Genomic DNA, 20,445 nt, shown 5'->3' on the forward strand with positions numbered 1-20,445 from the left:
CATCCATTGCTAGGACGACGATTATGTGGGCCACCACTGCCCTGCTGGCCCTAGGGCATGCCACTTCCTCCCATGAAGTGCTGCCTTGGCCCTGAGCCAGGCCAGCTCTTCTGGGAGACTCACCGAGGAGGGTTCAGCTCCAGGTGGCCAGCCAGCTGCTTGGTGTCCCTGTCCTTCCCCACCCCCATCCAGGGAGGATCTCAAAGCACAGTTGGGGTAGGGGTGCGAGATGGCTCTGATGAGTCAGAAACAGGAGCAGGAAGTTTCTTCCATTATTTTCATTTTATCAGGCCTGGAGCAGACTTCAGATGGACAGGAGGGCTCAGAGCTGAACACATTCAAGTAGAGCCCGTTGGCACCAATGCAGACAGGCTTCCAGGGAGAGGGCCGGGAGGGCCCCATTCATCTGTCACAGCCACCATGTCCAGAGGAAACTCGGCAGCAGGAGGAAGGTCTGTGAAGTCACAAGTGTTAGGAAGCTCCTGGGCTTGTGGACATTGCTCAGAGGAGTAAAGCTGGGCACAGAAGGAGGTTTGCTCTCAGGAGGGGTGGAAGAGGGTCAGGATTGGGTGAGGCAGCCTGCTTCTCGGAGATCCACTGGGCGAAGTAGGAGGCCTTGGTGAAGACGCTGGGGCTTATGGGCTCCTGGCAGGGCAGACTCCAGCTGGACAGCCCCATCAGAAACCAGGTGGTATTCAGCTGGCAGACAAGGGGACCCCCGGAATCTCCCTGAGGAAGGAGAGGGCATGAGTCATGGGGACCAAGATGGAGAAGGACATGCATTGCTCAGACAGTGTGAAGACACCAGAGTGCAGTTGAAGAGCCCTTGTGGCAAGGTGGGGGTGTGCGTGAGTTATTCTCATCAGAATCACCTGGGCAATTTGAAAGGTCCAGACCCAGGGTCCCACTGCAGACCTCCTGCGTCAAAATCTCAAAGGTGGGGCCTTGGAGCCCATTTCACATCTACAAGAATACACAGGGGGACCCCAGGATCTGGATGCCAGACCTCTGCCCTTCCAGCCCCATGTGGGAGAAGGCGCCCCCCAGTGTCCTCCAGAACGGCCACGGCAGGCCTGGAGACCTCTAGCTAAATGCTCTGCCTAGTACTGTATCCTACCTGGGACTTCGTTTTTGACTCATTAAGGACTCTAGTTTTTCCTTGATCTCTTGATTAAGCATCTTTAGAAAATGCCAAGCTATTGGATGTGCTCAGAGGAAAAGAAGTGATGCCCGTGTCCAGGCTGGTGGGGTGGCTGGCATTGCAGGGGATCCCAAGGGGCTCCCAGAAGAGTGTGAGGAACTTTGAGTGTGGGATGCCAAGGCAGGAAGGCACCTGCCACCATGGGGCATAATGCTTCCATCCCGCAGGGCAAAAGGTGGGGCCCAAGGAAACACAGCACCCGTCCAGCCTTCTGTTGAACGAGCATATACCTGAGCACGCTCTGCGGATGGGAGATGGTGAGGCGACATGCAACACAACACAGACAATGCATCCCACACATCTGCAGACTCCAGACGTGGAACGGAGATGCCCAGAGGAGGACCTTCAGAGAGCTTCTCTGACAAAAAGAAGGGAAGGGATAAGCAAGGCCTGACTCTGGAAGATGCAGGCAGAGGTGGCCGGCATGCTTGGCATGGCTGAGGCCAAGGACTAGTAAGGCCAACTCCCAGCTCTCATGAGCCCGGGGCTGGGGCTGAAGGGGGAGCTTAAGGACACTCAGCAGGGAAGTGATGTGACCTGAATCGATTTCTAAAGGTATGGCAGGGTGGTTCTGGGGCTGGGTGGAACACAGCCAGTGGGCGGACGTGAAATGCTGCAGGGAGCCCTGTCAGCACACGACCGTGGCAGCAAGGGTAACAAAGACAGGCAAGAAACGGTAAGACACGGGGTTTGCCACCTATGACCCTTCCTCTCCATCTAAGGAAAGAATGGAGCAAGACAAGAAAAGCAGGATGAGTGCTGAGGGGTGGGTCCTTCGTATGCTGGTGTCAGAAGAAGGAGGAAGAGAGCAGGAAACACAGGAGGGGCCACCCTCCGAGTCCGATGAAAGATGCTGGAGGGTGCACTGCTGAGTGGGGATGGCAGGATATCCACCAGGAGCCCCGGTGAGACCGAGACCTTTGGTTATCTTGACAAGAGCAGTGTGGAGGAATGCCAGGTGCAGAAGTCTGATGGAATGAGCTGAGGCAAGAGAGAGAAGTGAGGAAGCAAGAGAGGGCAAGTGCAGACACCCCGGGGCCAGCCCTATTGGGAAGGCAGGCAGAGAATTAGGGCAGTGTGCAGAGGTGAGAAGGGTCATGTGGTGTGTTTTCAGACGGCAGCCTGTTTCTAGGAGACAGAAAGTGCTAGAAAGAAGGTGCAGGAGAGGAAGAGGAGGCTGTGTGAGGAAGCTAGTGGGGCCACAGCCCCAGAGGAGGACATGGCTCCTCCAAGGTTGGCTATGATCATGCTCTCTTTCCTTGGGCTGTCCACTTCCCCTTTCTGGGCCTCAGTTTCCCCACCGTAAAATAGAAGCACTGCACAGAGTGGGAGAAGACATTGACAGTTCACACGCGCAATATTGGACTCACAGCTCACAATTCAATTTGAGATAAGGGCAAAAAATAAACGTGGATAGACCCAAGAGTAAAGGCAATACCCATATGAAAAAGTGCTTGCCTTCATTTTTCACCAGAGAAATGCAAACGAAAAGTGCATGCAATGGTTAAAATGAAAATGGTAGACAGTGTGAAGGCCTGGCAGCCACCTGGAGCAGCCATTGCTGGTGGGAGTGCAAATGGGTTGGAGCAGGTTGGAAGCCTGCTCTCCAGTATCTGGGAGAGAAGAGCATGTGCACATTTTATGGTACAGTAATTCCACCCCCAGGGTTATACCCAACAGAACGGTGAACCCACGTGCACTCACACACACGCACAAGGGATATTCACAGCAATGGCATCTGCAATGGTCTCAAGCAGGAGCTACCCAAATGCCACCAACGCTAGGATGGAAAAGGAAAATTACAGTATAGTCACACAACAATAACCAGGTAATGCTGTACAACAATGTGACACAACCAAAACTTCACACAAGGTGGGCAGACCTCACAGACCTGACTGAAGGGGACCAGCCGAGAGTGTGTCGTGTGAGCTTCCATTTATGTTAAGTCCTGACATGAGCCCACAGGGCATTAGCAGCCAGCCTAAGGTTACTGTGCGGTGACAGGAAGGAGGTATAAGACCGTTTGGATGCCTGTTACATGAATGTGTCAATGTCTAAAAATACACATCCAACAATACGCTTGTAAAGTATGCCCTTCTCTATGTATGCTGTCCTTCAGCAAAGCTCCTATAAGCTATAAAGAAACTGGATGGGATAGACCAGCACCCTCTGGGGGCCTCTGTGCTTCAGCTCTGATGCTTCAGGATGGGGTGGGGCCCAGGGAGAGGAAGTCAGGGGCTGGGGGCGGGTTCAGGGAAGACACAGAGGAGAGGTGACAGAGGCCGCAGGAGAGGAGAGGCAGCCCACGTCACTTACTCGGCAGATGGACTTTCCTGTCATGAGGTCCCTGGCACACGGCGTGTCATCGTGTATAGCATAGGTACGGTTGTTGGGATCTGGCCCCTGGAAATATGATGTACAGAGCTGACTGTCCATGACATCAACGTCTCTGTCCTGCAGCGTGCAGGGAGCAGACAGGAACCCTGTGTGTGGGGGGGGGGAGAGGGGTTCAGATGTGGGGTGTACCCTGGGAGAGAAATCAGCTCCCTCTCTAACCTTCCCGCTAATAGAGATGCCATCAGTTCTAGCTGCCAGGACTGGGGAAGCCGTCAGAGATGTGCAAAGGTGAGGCAGAAAGACATCCAGGGCAGACGAGAGAGCAAATACGAGGGGCCTGAGGTGGGGAGCACAAGGAGGGAGGTCATCGTGGCTGCAGTGGGGTGGCAGTGGCAGGTGAAATAGATGAGGCAACATCATAGCAGAGTCCAGAGCGAGCAGCGCCCTCCTCACCAGGATGTGGAGCTTGGATTTCATTCTGAGCACACTGGGAAACCACTGAAGGGTTATATTGAAAAAACAACGAATCTGGCTGCTCTGTGGAGACAGAAGCGGAGGCACAGGGGTGGACGCTGGAAGTCCTGGCTTGGCCAAAGTATGGCGGTACTCCCTAACAATGCCCAGTAGGGTTAGGTGGCATGACAAACAAGGCACGGCCTTGCCTCTTGAGCAGCGCCTGGTCTGGGGGCGCCGCCCACGTGGGTTCTATTTCTAGATCTCGCTCACAGATCGGAGGCGTCTTCCCAAGACAGCACAGTATTGTGGTGACAGCTCGCTCCTATGGAGTGCTTGCTGTGTGTGCCTCACGCGTCACCGGGCTGGCACGCGCTCAGCAACTGCGGTCAGGGGAGGAAATGGAGGGGGAAGGACAGCTGCCAGCTGAGACTCCCTTTGGTGTTATCTGCTACCTGTCCTGGCGGCTGCTCCAGCCTGTGACTTCCCTTCACGCCCCAACTCCTACCCTCCGACCTGTCTTGGAGAATTCCCCTTGCTCTGCCAGCGGCTCTTAACAAGTGACAGTCCATCCCAGGAGAGTGTCTTTGGAAATGTTGGAGAGTTGGCTGTTCTCGTGACGAGGCGTTGCAACTGACATCTGTGGCCAGGGGCAGGGATGCTGCATAGCAAAGAAAGTCCTGCCCCAAATGCCTCCACTGAGATACTCTGCCAAATCAGGACCTACAAGTTATGCCAAACTGACATTCTCCTTTTTCTTTCACTCAATGTTATTATTTTTTTCTAAACCAAAAGCTTTCACCCTAGAGCAAAAATCTTTGCCCAACATTTCTCCTCTCTCGGTCTAAGAATATGCAAGCCCAGGAAGCTGGCGGAAAAGGCAAGTTTCACCTGAGTTAAGGGATGAGGGAAGTGAGGTTCACAGAGGTAAATGTTCTTAAGCCATAAATGCCCCAACTTCACCTCCCACGCCAGAGTGCAGGCCTACCTTCATTTCCTTACTGCTGCCCCAGGTACCTTCTACAGCAGTGGAAGCTCAAGAGGTGTCCTGAAGGGGCCTGGCCCAAACAGGGCCTGGGAGTCGGGGTGGAATCCTGAACGGCTGAGTCAAAGGGCTCGGGTGCCTGATTCCAAAAGTTAGAGATGATGCTCAGGCTGTTTTGAACCATGGAGCGAAGGAAACTTGAACCGATAGCAGACACGCTATCAGGTCTGGAAGGGCTCCACAATGGTCACTGCTCTCCCCTCCTCCTCCTCAGCCCTTGCTCTCCTCGCCTGCCCTGCCCCCACTCACGTTCCTCGGTGACCATCCCCCAGCCAGTTATCCAACAGGAGGTATGAGGGGGCAGCTGTGTGTTAGGTCCCGGTAGGCAGATGGGGCGGATGTAGTCGGAAAAGTCCACAGGCCGATGCAGCTGCAACAGGGTGATGTCACTCCCCATGTAGCAGCGCTTGTTAAAGTCAGTGTTGGCGGTGATCCGTTACACTGATGCCTGCCGGCTGTGTGAGGTAGGAGCTTTTAGCCGATAGCAGCACCCTAGCAGGATTCTGTAGGCTGATGGATCATGGGACCTGTCGTGGGGAAGCTGCGTTGTCACCCATGTCCTCTGGGTGCTGGGCCGGCTTCCTCGCCCTGGCTGCCTACCACCCAGCCCCTCCTCCTGGTGGGACCCCAGCGTTATTCAAAACCGTTCTCTCTCCTCCCTTCCTAATACTGAGGTAGGCTTGATGCTGTCCGTAGCCTCAGCACATTTGTCCTTTGAAAGTTTCTGATGCCTTTCCCAGCACGCACCAGAATCAAAGGAGCAGAGAATCTTCGTGCCGGAAAGAAACGTTGGGGGTACATCCAACTGTACCCCTTCAGTTTAGATGAGCAGAGACTTGGCTCATTCCCAGCTCTGACCAGAACCCTTGGAAGTTCTCAGGGCCTGGGGTGATTCTCAGAGACCCCACTTCCCAGCCCAGAATGACACATCCCCCCTCCTGCCCGGTCCTCACACTCTGATTTCTCTAAAAGCAGGTCCTCCTCTGTTGGCAGGCACTCAACAAGCCTTTGTGGAGCAAATGGAGGAGTGCATGGAACTCAACTTCTCTTTGCTACTGGAACACGAGCAACTTTCCACCCACATGTCCTGCTTGGGCTGTCTCCCTCCCCAGACTCCTCCCACAAGGCCCCTCCTCCGATGGGACCTATAGCACTTCCTCTAATAGTGGCTAAGGGTCTACCATCTTGCACATCCTGGATCACAGTAGGTGGACTTGTGTCTCACTTTCCTGGTAGGATAAGAAACTTCAAGGTGGGTCCTGCGTCTCCATGTCCCCCTCAGTGAGCCTCAGATGAGGCCTGGCACCCGTGGGTGCTGAATGAATGAATAGAACCCAAGTGGGATCTCAAAGCCAGCTGATGCCAGCAGCACTATCCTCCTGACTTGGAGGGTGACACTCTCCCCGCCCACTCTCTTGACTGCTATGTCCCATCTCCCCGGACAGAGGCCATCTGCTTTATGCCTCGCTCTGGCATGTGCCTCTTTGGCACATGCTTCAACAGAAGTGACAAGAAGAGCTGGGTCCCAGGATGCCTCCAGAGAGAAGCATTGGGTCTTTGTTGCTGTGTGCAGTCTTTCTCTAGTTGCAGTGAGCGGGCGCTACTCTTTGTTGTGGTGTGCAGTCTTCTCATTGAGGTGGCTTCTCTTGTCGTGGAGCACAGGCTTTAGGCACGTGGGCTTCAGTAGTTGTGGCATGTAGGCTCAGTAATTGTGGCTCGTGGCTCTAGAGCACAAGCTCAGTAGTTGTGGTGCACAGGCTTAATTGCTCCACGACATGTGGGATCTTGGAAAAAAGGATTTCCCCTGAAGTCTGCAAATCTGGTTACAAATCTGGCTGATGACCCAGCCTGAGCAGCCAGAGTCTAAGTAATGGCTTAGTCACAGCCCAACCAAAGTTGTCTGCACATGCCTGCAAGCGCCCTGCCTGATTCTTTGTGTGTGTGTGTGTGTGTGTGTGTGTGTGTGTTTATTTATTTATTTATTTATGGCTGTGTTGGGTCTTCATTGCTGTGTGCGCTTTCTCTAGTTGTGGTGAGCGGGGGCTACTCTTCGTTGTGGCATGTGGGCTTCTCATTGCAGTGGCCTCTCTTGTTGTGGAGCACAGGCTCTAGGCACACGGGCTTCAGTAGTTGTGGCGTATGGGCTTAGTTGCTCCATGGCATGTGGGATCTTCCCGGATCAGGGCTGGAACCCATGTGCCCTGCATTGGCAGGCAGATTCTTAACCACTGTACCACCAGGGAAGCCCCCTGCCTGATTCTTAATGTGGTGGAAACACACAGGTTTGTGGTGCAGTGGTAGATTTGAGTTCTAGATTCTGCTCTGCTATAATTCATTACTCTAGCCTAGTCATTCAACTCTGGGCCTCAATTTCTTCATCTCTCAAGTGAAGACAAGGACACAAACTCACAAGGTTGCCATGAAGTTAAGTAACTGTAACACTAAGTGACACTTATTGAGCACTTACTACAAGCAAAATTCTTTACATATATGACTTTGTTTCATTCTTACAATGACTCTGTATGTTAGGTGTTATTGTTTCCCCCACCACAAAAAAAGATAAACTGGAAGCAATTGTAACCATTTTTCCCTGTGATTTATCCCCCACACTTCAGCCAGTTGGCCCAACAGTCATTTTATGCACAAAACCATTTGTAAAACCTCACATTCTAAAATGTTGAAGTGTTTCCCCACTTCTCCTCTAAGAAAGAGTGAATCAGAGCTGAAGAATACAATAATCAAATGAAAAATACACTAGAGGGAATGAAAAGCAGATTAGGTGATACAGAGGAACACGTAAGTGACCTGGAAGACAGAACAGTGGAAATCACCCAATCAGGACTGCAAAAAGAAAACAAATTTTTAAAATAAGAATAGTTCAAAAGACTTCTAGGACAACATCAAGTATACTAACATTCACAATATAGGGGCCCCAGAAGAAGAAGAGAGAGATAAAGTTTATTAATGAAATTATGGCTGAAAATTTCCTGAAGCTGAAGAAGGAAACAGACATTCAAGTCCAGGAAGCACAGAGAGTCCCAAATGAGAAGACCCCAAAGATATGTCATGATTAAAATGGCAAAAGAGAGAATTTTTAAAGGCAGCAAGAGAAAAACAGAGTCACATACAAGGGAACCCCCATAAGGATATCAGCTGACTTTTCAGCAGAAACTTTGCAGGCCAGGATGGAGTGACATAATATATTTAAAGTGCTGCATGGAAAAAAATGTACAACCAAGGATATTCTACCCAGCAAGGTCTCCATTCAGAATTGAAGGAGAGATAAAGAGTTCCCCAGACAAGCAAAAACTAAGAGTTCATCACCATTAAATCAGCCTTATAATAAATGTTAAAGGGTCTTTGAGTGAAAAAGTAAAGGCTATAACAATAAATAAGAAAATATATGAAGGGAAAAAGTCTTACTCATAAAGGTAAATATATATTAAAGGCAGTGGCTCAACCACAGAAGCCAGTACAAGGGTTAAAATACAAAAATTGTAAAATCAACTATAATCACAATAAACAGTTATGCCATACACATAAAGATGTAAAGTATGACACCAAAACATAAAATGTGTGTGGAGATGAGTAAAAAATGTAGAGCTTTTAGAATGTGTGTGAACTTAAATGACTCTCAGTTTAAAACAAGTAAAATTAGTTATAGGTCAGCCTCATGGTTCACAGATCAAAAACCTACAATAGATACACAAAATCTAGAGAGAAAGAAATCCAAAAATAATACTAAAGAAAATCATCAAACCACAAAGGAAGAAGAAAAGAACAGAGAACAACTACAAACACAACCAGAAAGCAATTAACAAAATGACAATAAGTACCTATCTATCACCAGGGAGCTTGTAAGCAACAGAGAGAAAATTCAGTACTTAAAAAGAATCAGCAAATAATTTATGACAGATTTGTATTGTTCAGAAGATGAGCAGACTAACAAATTAATTCAAGTGTATTAGGAGTCTCTGCTAAGGTCTTTCTGTGAGCATAGGGGCATCCTCAGTTCATGCCCTGGACAAATAAGAACTACCAACAGCTATAGCATTTGGATGCTAAATATGTGGTTCAGCTCCTTCCCCAGGTGCAGGTAACTATGAGGAATGTTCTAGACTGAGGGCCAGACTCCCTACAGAAGCAAAAGACTTGATAGAATATCATTCTTTTTATCAGCTACCTCTAGGCCCCACTCACTACCTGTGCTTCCTGGCATCATGTCCCAAATAAACTGTCAGCACTTATATCCTCAGGACCTATTTCTGGAAGAAGCCAAAGAGGACAGGTTATAGTACAGTGATATCTTTCACTCTTCACCTTTTGGCCAGGCCCTGTGCAGGCCCTTCTTCCTATGGAAACCCTCCCTCCATCCCTTGTCATATGGTCATGACTTGTCCATGACACAGACTCCAAATGCATGGTACCTAGGTCCATATGGGTCCAGCACATGCCCTTGCACAGCAACCCCAGGAAGAGGTGTCCTCTCAGTGATTTCTTCTGAGGAAAAGTCACGTAGGGTAAGCATATAGCGAAGGACAGCAGGTGTCTGTTCAGCCACCAGGACTCTGGGTATTTGCGGAAGGGTCTACCACTTCCTTCAGTGGACTGTAGTGGGGGTTTGAGGAGATAATGAACAGACTTCACAGGGGACATTTCATTTACTCCCGAACCACTGTTGAAAAGGAGGATGAGGAAGAGCAAAGTCACTTGACTTAAAGCACAAACAGATGATAATGATCATGACAGTGATCCCAGTAATTATCATGTAGGTAAAAGTAAGCTGTAAATAAACTCATAGGTAACAATAACATGGAAGGTAGTGGAAAGTATTGGAAGAAGCTAATGCATGTGAAGGGTCTTGACCTTTCAGGAAGGAGAAGAACTGTAATTAACCCTAGAATTTCTAAAAATATATAATATTAAGTGTATTCTTCAAAATTTTAACTAGTAAAATAAAATATAGATAGGAAGGGTAGGTCTAGTTTTTGTGCAGCCTAAAAGTTATACAATTTTATGAAACAAAATCACCAAAACAAAATGAGGTACAAAAGTGAATATTTTTAAATGCAGAAAAAGTATTTTTATTATTTTACTTTTTATTGAGGTAACATTGGTTTATAACATTAGATAAGTTTCATGTGTACAATATTATATTTCTACTTCTGTATACACTATAGCATGCTCACCACCAAAAATTTAGTTTCCATTCCTTACCATACAATTTACTCCCTTTACCCACTTCATCCTCCTCTCATTCCCTTCCCCTCTAGTACCACTACTCTGTTCTGTGTATCTATGTGCTTGTTTGGTTTGGTTTGTTGATTTATTTGTTTGTTTGTTTTTTATATTCCACATATGAGCAAAATCAAAGGAGCAAAAAACATACAATGGAGAAAAGATAGTCTCTTCAATAAATGGTGTTGGGTAAACTCAGTGGCCACCTGCAAAAAAAATGAAACTAGACCACTATCTTACACCTTACACAAAAATCAACTCAAAATTGATTAAAGACTTGAATGTAAGACTTGAAACCATAAAACTCCTCAAAGAAAACACAATACACACAATTGTCAAAGGGAATACACACTTTGATATTGACCTTAGCAATATCTTTCTGGATATGTGTCCTCAGGTGAAGGAAACAAAAGCTAAAATAAACAAATGGACTACATCAAACTAAAAAGTTTCTGCACAGTGAAGGAAACTATTAATAAAATGAAAAGACAACTTATCGAATAGGAGAATATATTTGCAAATCATATATCTGATAAGGGGTTAATATCCAAAATATATAATGAACTCATATAACTCAAAGACAACAACAAAAAACAACCTAATTCAAAAATGAATAGAGAAGTTGAATAGACATTTCCAGAGAAGAAATACAGATGGCCAACAGGCACATGAAAAGCTGTTCAACAACACTGCTTATTAAGGAAAATACAAATCAAAACCACAATGAGATATGACCTCATGCCCATTAGAATGGCTATCAAAAAAGCAAGAAATAACAAGCGTTGGCAAGGATATGGAGAAAAGTGAACCCTCATATACTGTTGAGTGGGAATGCAAATTGGTGCAGCCACTATGGAAAAAGGTATGGAGATTCCTCAAAAAAATTAATAATAGTACTATTATAAGATCCAGCTATTACACTTCTAGGTATTTACCCAAAGAATAGAAAACACTCATTCAAAAAATACATGCACCTCAGTGCTCACAGCAGCATTATTTACAATAGCCAAGATATGGAAGCAACCTAAGTGTCCCTCAACAAATGAATGAATAAAGAAGATGTGGTATATATGTATACAGTAAAATATTACTCAGCCATAAAAAAAGATGAAGTCTTGCCATTTGCAACAACATGAATAGACCTTGAGGGTATTATGCTAAGTGAATATTTATTTAAATGGGGCCCATTCAAATGAGGTATTCTAAAGCTTAAATTTTATTAGCTTCAAAATGAATCTATCTCTGTTAGGAAAATGGGTAATGGGAAAAACTCAATTCAATGGACAGCAGAAGAGGAATCAAATAAAAAACATGGGGAATAATAAACATAATATGGCAGAAATATACTTAAAAATATCAGTAGTCACTGTTAAAATGATCTATCATAAATGTTTGCCAGATTTACATATATATACACACACATATATATATTTGTGAGTGTGTATAATCATGTGTGCATATGTGTGTGTGCATAGTTTTTAAAATATCAGCCATATTGATTATATACCTATATAAATAATATATGTCCATGAATATGTATAACCGTGTGTGTGTGTGTGTGTGTGTGTGTGTATAGGGTTTTTGACATATAAGAACTTAGAAAAAAATCACAAAATCATTCATAATTTCACCACCCAAAAACAATCACTATAACATCTCAGTATACATTCTATAGGTCCTTTTGATGAATATATTTATTTTACAGAATTAAAACCAGATTGTAGTACTTTTTCTAGACTGCTTTTTGTTTAGAAATATTCCATGAATATTTTACCAGGTTAAAAATATGGTATACATCATATTTTCAATGTCTGCATGCTTCTCCACTATATGAATATACCAAAATTTATTTGACCATGACCAGTTTGGGGGCAAAAAAAAGCTGCTTTCTATTTTAGTCTGTATTATAAGCAATGACATGGTGAACATCCTCATGTTTTGCCATGTGTTTGATGGTTTCCTAGCCTCTTTGCCCACTTTATTTTTCTTCATAGCACTTATAACCAATCAACTTACTATAATTTGTTTATTTATTGTCCACCTCCTTCAATCAGAGTATTAACTCCGTGAAGGTAGAACTTTATCTGATTTATTCCTAGCACCAAGAACAGTGCTGGGAATGTAATAGTCACCAAATAAATATTTGTTGGATAAGTGGATGGATGGATGGGAGGATGATGTGCCAGAAATACTGGTGTGAATAAGATAATAAAAAATCCTAGGAAAGGGGTCCAAAGGAGACAAGTGTTTTAATGGAAGGAGGAGGGAGAGACTAGATAAGGTTTGACAAGTTCTCTTAGTGATCAGGAAACAGTTTTATGCATGTGGATGCTGAAGCTGGGGTTCTATGCTCATTGGTTGGAGTTCCTATCAGAAGAAATTCCCCCTCTTTGGAATAGATGACCCCAGGTCTCAACCAGTCTCAGGCACTATCATTTTGCTACACAGGTATCTTTTATAAGCTAAATGAAATTGTGCCTTCCCAAACTAGATTTCAATCTTTGTTTTCCCATGTTTAAGGGAATGGTCATTAATAATGTGAGAAGAATAAGAAATATAAATAAGCTGGAGAGCACTGACATAAATTTGTTAAGTAAAAGGGGTTTTATGCTTACAAAAGTAAATTGTGACAAAGCTACAGCAATAAAAAAAAAGTGGTACTGGTATAAAGACAGACATCAACCAATAGAATAGGATAGAAAACCCAGAGATAAACCCTCACAGAGATGGTCAAATTATCTTCAACAAGGGTGTCAACATCATTCAATGGGGAAAAGACAGCTTTTTCAGCCAAAGGTACTGGGGAAACTTGATGTCTATATGCAAAAGAATGAAGTTAGGCTCATACCTTACACCATATAAAAATTAACTCAAAATGGGTCAAAGACATAAATATAAGAGATAAAACTATATAACTTTTAGAAGTAAACATAGGGGGAAAGATTCATAACCTTGTATCTGGCAATATTTCTTGACATGTCTTAGATGTGACACCAAAAGCACAGGAAACAAAAGAAAAAAATAGATACCTTGGACTTGGTCAAAATTAAAAACTTCTGTGTATCAAGGGATAATATTGAAGGAGTGAAAAGGCAACTCAAAAAATGGGAGAAAATATTTTCAAATCGTATGCCTGATAAGAGACAAATATCCTCAATATACAAAGAATTCCTACAACTCAACAACATGATGGTATTGGAATTTCTAGTATCCATCCCCTCCCAGAAATATCAATTTGAACAACTATATGCACACAAAAATACCTATATAAGAGCTATAGATTCCAGGTAAAGAATTACAGCAGCTGGGTGAAACACAGAAATAAAAGACACGTTGAGGAGGTAGTAAAAGTAGATTCACATTTCCCCATCACTCCTCCCTCAAGCCTTGGCAGCCCAACATAGAGAAAGACACTCTCCCCATGGAGAAAGACACCTCACCCATAGCACCGGACTTCACATGGACCCCAATGCTGGCCTGCCCCTGCACCAGGCCAACTCCCATGGCCTTAGATGTCTCCTTAAGAGAAAAAATTATTCATGTATAAGGGATGTAGAAAGCTATCAGTGGATGTCTCAGCAGAAACCTTGCAGATCAGGAGAAAGTAGAATGATCTAGTCAAAGTGCTGAAAGAAAAAATAATTGCCAACCAAGAATACTTTATCCAGCAAAGTTGTCATTCCAAAATGAAAAGAGACAAAACTTTCCCAATCAAACTTTCCTAATCAAACAGAACCTGAGTGTGTTCATCAACACCAGACTTACCTTAAAAATGATGAAAGGAGTTCTTCAAGTTGAAATAAAGGGACACTAAATAGTAACATGAGAACATATGAAAATATAAAACATACTGATAAATTCAGAATAGTCAAATTCAGAATACACTAATATTGTAACATGGTGGTATGTTAAACCTTAACTCTAGTAGAAAGGTTAAAGGACAAAAATATTTATAAAAAATAACTATAGCTACAATAATTTGTTAATGGTATACAGTAAAAAAAAGACATAAATTGTGACATCAAATACATAATTGGGGGGGATGTAAAGGGCAGAGGTTTTGCATGTGATCAAAGGTAGGTTGTTATAAGCACAAAATAAACTGTTATATCTATAAGATGTTTTACATAACCCTCATGGTAACCACAAAGCAAAAACCTTCAGTAAATACACAAAGATAAAGAGAAGGTAATCACAGCATACCACTATGAAAAATCATCAGTTTGCAAAGAAAGGCAGCAAGCAAAAAAGGAAAGAACAAGGGAAAACAGCCAGAAAATAATTAATAGTATGGCATTAGTAAGTATGTCAATAAAAAGCACAGATAGCTAGATGGATTGAAAACCAATACCAAACTACATGTTGCCTACAAGAGACCTTCTTCAGGTGTAAAGCCATAGGTTCAAAGTGAAGGGATGGAAAATGATACTCCATGCAAATGAGAACTAAAAGACAGCAGGGGTAGTTATATGTTCATCAGAGAAAATAGCCATTAAGTCAAAACTGTAACAAGACTGAAGAATAAAAACCATATTATCATCTCAATAGATGCAGAAAAATCTTTGGACATAAGTCAACACCAATTTATGATAAAAACTATACAGAAAGTGGGCAAAGAGGGAACATACCTCAACATAATAAAGGCCATATATGACAAACCCACAGCAAACATCATTCTCAACTGTGAAAAACTGAAAACATTTCCTCTAAGATCTGGAATGGGACAACAACGTGCACTCTCACCACTTTTATTCAATACAGCTTTGGACGTCCTAGCCATGGCAATCAGAGAAGAAAAATAAATAAAGGAATACATATTGGAAAAGAAAAAGTAAAACTGTCACTGTTTGCAGACCACAGACACTATACATAGAAAATCCTAAAGATGTTACCAGAAAACTACTAGAGCTCATCAATGAATTTGGTAAAGTTGCAGGATACAAAATTAGTACACAGAAATCTCTTGCATTCCCATACACTAACAATGAAAGATCAGAAAGAGAAGTCAAGGAACCAAACCCATTTACCATCACATCATAAAGAATAAAATATCTAGGAATAAACCTACCTAATGAGGCAAAAGACCTATACTCAGAAAACTATAAGATACTGATGAAAAAAATAAAAGATGCCACAAACAGATGGAGAGATATACAATGTTCTTGGATTGGAAGAATCAATATTGTGAAAATGACTATACTACCCAAAGCAATCTACAGATTCAATGCAATCCTATCAAATTACCAATAGCATTTTTCGCAAAATTAGAACAAAAAAATTTACAATTTGTTTGGAAACACAAAGGACCCAGATAGCTGAAACAATCTTGAGAAAGAAAAATGGAGTTGGAGGAATCAAGCTCCCTGACTTCAGACTATAATACAAAGCTACAGTAATCAAAAAAGTTTGGTACTGGCACAAAAACAGAAATATAGATCAATGGAACAGGATAGAGAGCCCAGAGATAAACCTGCACATCTATGGTCACGTAATCTATGACAAAGGAGGCAAGAATATACAGTGGAGAAAAAGACAGCCTCTTCAATAAGTGGTGCTAGGAAAACTGGACATCTACATGTAAAATAATGAAATTAGAACATTCTCTAATACCATACACAAAAATGTACTCAAAATGGATTAAAGAGCTAAATGTAAGGCTGGATACTATAAAACTGTTAGAGGAAAACATAGGCAGAACACTCTCTGACATAAATTGCAGCAAGATCTTTTTTGATCCACCCCCTAGAGTAGTGAAAATAAAAATAAACAAATGTTACCTAATTAAACTTGAAAGCTTTTGCACACAAATGAAACCATAAACAAAATGAAAAAAAACAGCCTCACACAATGGGAAAAACTATTTGCAAATGAAGTGACCAACAAGGGATTAATCTCCAAAATATATAAACAACTCATGCAGCTCAATATCAACAAAACAAAATGAGACAAACTACCCAATTAAAAAATGGGTGGAAGATCTAAGTAGGCATTTCTCCAAAGAAGACATACAGATGGCCAACAGGCACATGAAAAGATTCTCAATATCACTAATTATTAGACAAATGCAAATCAAAACTACAATGAAGTATCACTGCACACTGGTTAGAATAGCCATCATCAAAAACTCTACAAATAATAAATGCTGGAGAGGGTGTGGAGAAAGGGGAACCTTCCTACACCATTGGTGGGAAGGAAAATTGGTACAATCACTATGGTGAACAGTATGGAGGCTCCTTAAAAAGCTAAAAATAGAGCTACTATATGATCCAGCAATCCCACTCCTGGGCATATACCAGAGAAAACCATAATTCAAAAGGATATACACACCACAATGTTCACTGCAGAACTATTTATTGCTACAATAGCCAGGACATGGAAGCAACTTAAATGTTCATTGACTGAGGAATGGATAAAGATGTGGTACATATATACGATGGAATATTACTCAGCCATAAAAAAAATGAAATAGTGCCATTTGTAGCAACATGGATGGACCTAGAGATTGTCATAATGAATGAAGTATGTCAGACAGGGAAAGACAAATATCATATGATATCACTTATATGTGGAATCTTAAAAAATGGTGCAAATGAACCTATTTACAAAACAGAAGAGTCACAGACGTAGAAAACAAACTTATGGTTACCAAGGGGGAAGTTGGGGGAGGGATAAATTGGGAGACAGGGATTGACATATACACACTACTGTATATAAAATAGATAATTAATAACAACCTACTGTATAGCACAGGGAACTCCATTCAATACTCTGTAATGACCTACATGGGAATACAACCTAAAAAAGAGTGGATATATGTATATGTATAACTGATTCACTTTGCTGTACAGCAGAAACTAATACATTGTAAATCAAATATATGCCAATAAAAATTAATTTACAAAACAAAAAATTAAAATATAAAACCTGTAATGAGACAAAGAAGGTCATTATATAATGATAAAGGGGCCAATTCATCAGGGAGATATAATAATCATAAATATATACACATCCAACATTGGAGCACCTAAATATATGAAGCAAATAATAACAGATTTAAAAGGGGAAACAAATGACAATACAATAAAGATCAAACGTTCTCCAGGATAGATCATATGGAAGTCTCAGCAAATTAAAACACTGAAATTATACCAAGTAACTTTTCTAACCACAGTGGTATGAAACTCAAAATTAATAATAGGAGGTAAACTGGAAAATTCACAAACATGTGTAAATTAGACAGTACACCTCTGAACAACCAATGAATCAAAGCTGAAATCAAAAGAGAAGTCAAAAAATATCTTGAAACAAACAAAAATAGGAACACAATATACCAAAAAATTTATGGGATGCAGGAAAACCAGTTATAAAAGGAAAGTTTACAGTAATAAATGCCTACACTAAAAAAAAAAAGAAAAATTTCTAATAAACAACCTAACTTTACACCTCAAGGAACTAGACAAAGAAGAACAAATTAATACCAAAATTAGCAAAGGAGGGTAACAACAAAGATCAGAGCAGAAATGAATGAATGGAGAATATTAATAAGGGCTTCCCTGGTGGCGCAGTGGTTGAGAGTCCGCCTGCTGATGCAGGGAATGCGGGTTCGTGCCCCGGTCCGGGAAGATCCCACATGCCGCGAAGCGGTTGGGCCCGTGAGCCATGGCTGCTGAGCCTGTGTGTCCGGAGCCTGTGCTCCACAACGGGAGAGGCCACAACAGTGAAAGGCGTGTGTACCACAAAAAAAAGAAAAAATTAATAAGACTAAGAATTTTTATTTTTAAAAGATCATCAAAATTGTCAAACTTTTAGATAGACAACTAAGAAAAAAGAGAGAAGGGTCAAAGAAATAAAATCAGAAATGAAAGTGGAGACATTACAACTGATACCACAGAAATACAGAGGATCATGAGAAACTACTATGAGCAATTATATGACAAAAAGTTCAATAACCTAGAATAAATGGATATATTCCCAGAAACATACCATCTACCAAAACTGAACCATGAAGGAATTTAAAAATTGGATAAACCAATAATGAGTAAAGAGATTGAATGAATCAGTAATCAAAAAAAATCCAACAAACAAAAGCTCGGGACCAGATGGTTTCCCTGCTGAATTCTACCAAACATTTAAAGAAGAGCAACATTCTTTCTCAAACTCTTCCAAAATATTAAAGAAGGAACACTCCCAAACTCACTTTACAAAGCCAGCATTACCCTTATACCAAAGCCAGATAAGGACACTATAGGAAAAGGAAATTATAGACCAATACCCTGCTGAATATACATTTTAAAATTCTCAACAAAATACTTGGAAACTGAATTCAACAGCACATTGAAGGATGATACACCATGATCAAGCAATTTAGTCTCTGGGATGCAAGGATGGTTCAACATATGCAAATCAATAAATGTGATATACCACATTAATAAAATGAAAGATTAAAAGCATATGATCACCTCAATAGATGCAGAAAGAGTACTTCACAAAATTCAACATTCTTTCAGTATAAAAATTCTCAACAGATGGGCATAAAAGGAACATACTAAACATAATAAAAGCTATATATGACAAACATTCAGCTAACATCAAACTCAACAGTGAAAGGCTGAAAGCTTTCCCACTAAGATCAGGAACAACACAAGGGTGACCATTCTCCCTATTTCTATTCAACATAGCACTGGAAATCCTAGACAGAGCAACTAGGTGAGAAAAAGAAATAAAAGGCATCCAAAATACAGAGGAAGAAGTAAAATTGTCTTTGTTTCCAGATGACATGATCTCATACTTAGAAAATCCTAAGACTCTACCAAAAAACTATTAGAACTAATAAACAAATTTTAGTAAAGTTGAAGGATACAACAACATATAAAAATCAGTTGCATTTCTATACAGTAATAAAAAACAATCTGAAAAAGAATTAAAGAAAATAATTCTATTTGCAATATAATCAAGAATAATAAAATACTTAGAAATAAATTTAACCAAGGAAGTGAACAATCTGTACACTGAAAACTACAAGATGTTGATGAAAGAAATTGAAGAAGACAAAAATAAATAGAAAAATATGTCATGGAGGAAGAATTAATATTATTCAGATATTTGTACTATCAAAGCCATTTATAGGTTCAATGCAATCCCTATCAAAATTCCAATAGCATTTTTCAAACAGAAATAGAAAAAGAATCCTAAAATTCCAAAGGATCATGAAAGACTCCAAATAGCTGAAATACTGAGAAAGAAGAACAAAGCTGGAGGCATCACACTTTCTGATCCCAAATTTTATTACAAAGTGATAGTAATCAAAACAGTATGGTATTGGTACAAAAACAGACATGTAGACTAATGGAACAGAATCAAGAGCCCAGAAATAAACCCATGCATATATGGTTAGCTAATATTTGATAAGGGAGCCAAGACTACTCAGTGGGGAATAAATAGTGTTAGGAAAACTGGATATTCACATGCAGAAAAAAGAAATTGGAACCCTTAGACCACTCACAAAAATTAACTGAAATGGATTAAATGTTTAAATATAAGACCCAAATTGTAAAATTCCTGGAAGAAAACACAGGGGTAAAGCTTCTTGACTTTTGTCCTGGCAATGATTTTTTAGATACAGCACTAAAAGTGAAACTAAGCAGGACCCTATGGATCCTTGCTGGGGACAGATCTCCCCCCACCCCCATGTCCCCAGCCACTGGTTTGTAGAAAAGCTTTAGCCTCCTAGGCATTTCTCAAGTTCCAAACAACAAATTTAATCAGAGAAGTGAGAAAATGCAGAAACAAAGGAAAGCAGTCAAGCAAGACAAAATAATAACAGTTTAGGCCATAAGGCAAAGTCAAAGATCTTTAGTTCCTCTTCAGTCATACCCATGAGATGTTTTGTAGATATTAAAAGCCCCACCAGGTGGAAGAAATTAACTGCATGCTGACAAGCATGCAGACCTCAGACAGCTTGGAACCAGAAGGTTGATGATGTTAACTCCTGAAATACCACCCTATTACCTCACCACCAGGGAATCAGAAGAACGTCTACCAGCTGCTCAGGCACCCTACAAACTTCACCTCTAATGTTGCCTTTAAAAACCCTTCTCTGAAAGCCATCAGGGAGTTCAGGTCTTTTGAGCATGAGCTGCCAATTTTCACTTGGCCCTGCAATAAACACTGT

At 41.8% G+C, this 20,445-nt stretch overlaps 1 protein-coding gene and 1 long non-coding RNA gene across 2 annotated transcripts in view; one reads left to right on the top strand and one right to left on the bottom strand.

Annotated features, from left to right (window-relative positions):
• Positions 1-7,527, top strand: part of LOC131750211 (uncharacterized) — a 30,244-nt gene extending 22,717 nt beyond the window's left edge. Inside the window, exon 6 of the long non-coding RNA XR_010839063.1 lies at positions 6,030-7,527. This is a non-coding gene — a long non-coding RNA (uncharacterized lncRNA). The remainder of the gene's footprint in view (positions 1-6,029) is intronic.
• On the bottom strand, positions 360-5,837 carry LOC131750361 (serine protease 40-like). Its single transcript, XM_067027412.1, is given in 5 exon segments — positions 360-555; positions 558-729; positions 3,518-3,684; positions 5,286-5,652; positions 5,784-5,837. Coding segments are annotated over 5 exon segments (906 nt in total). The 3' UTR covers positions 360-409.
• Positions 7,528-20,445: the final 12,918 nt, after the last annotated feature.

This window comes from Kogia breviceps, chromosome 2 (genome assembly GCF_026419965.1).
Source record: "Kogia breviceps isolate mKogBre1 chromosome 2, mKogBre1 haplotype 1, whole genome shotgun sequence".
NCBI lineage: Eukaryota > Metazoa > Chordata > Mammalia > Artiodactyla > Physeteridae > Kogia > Kogia breviceps.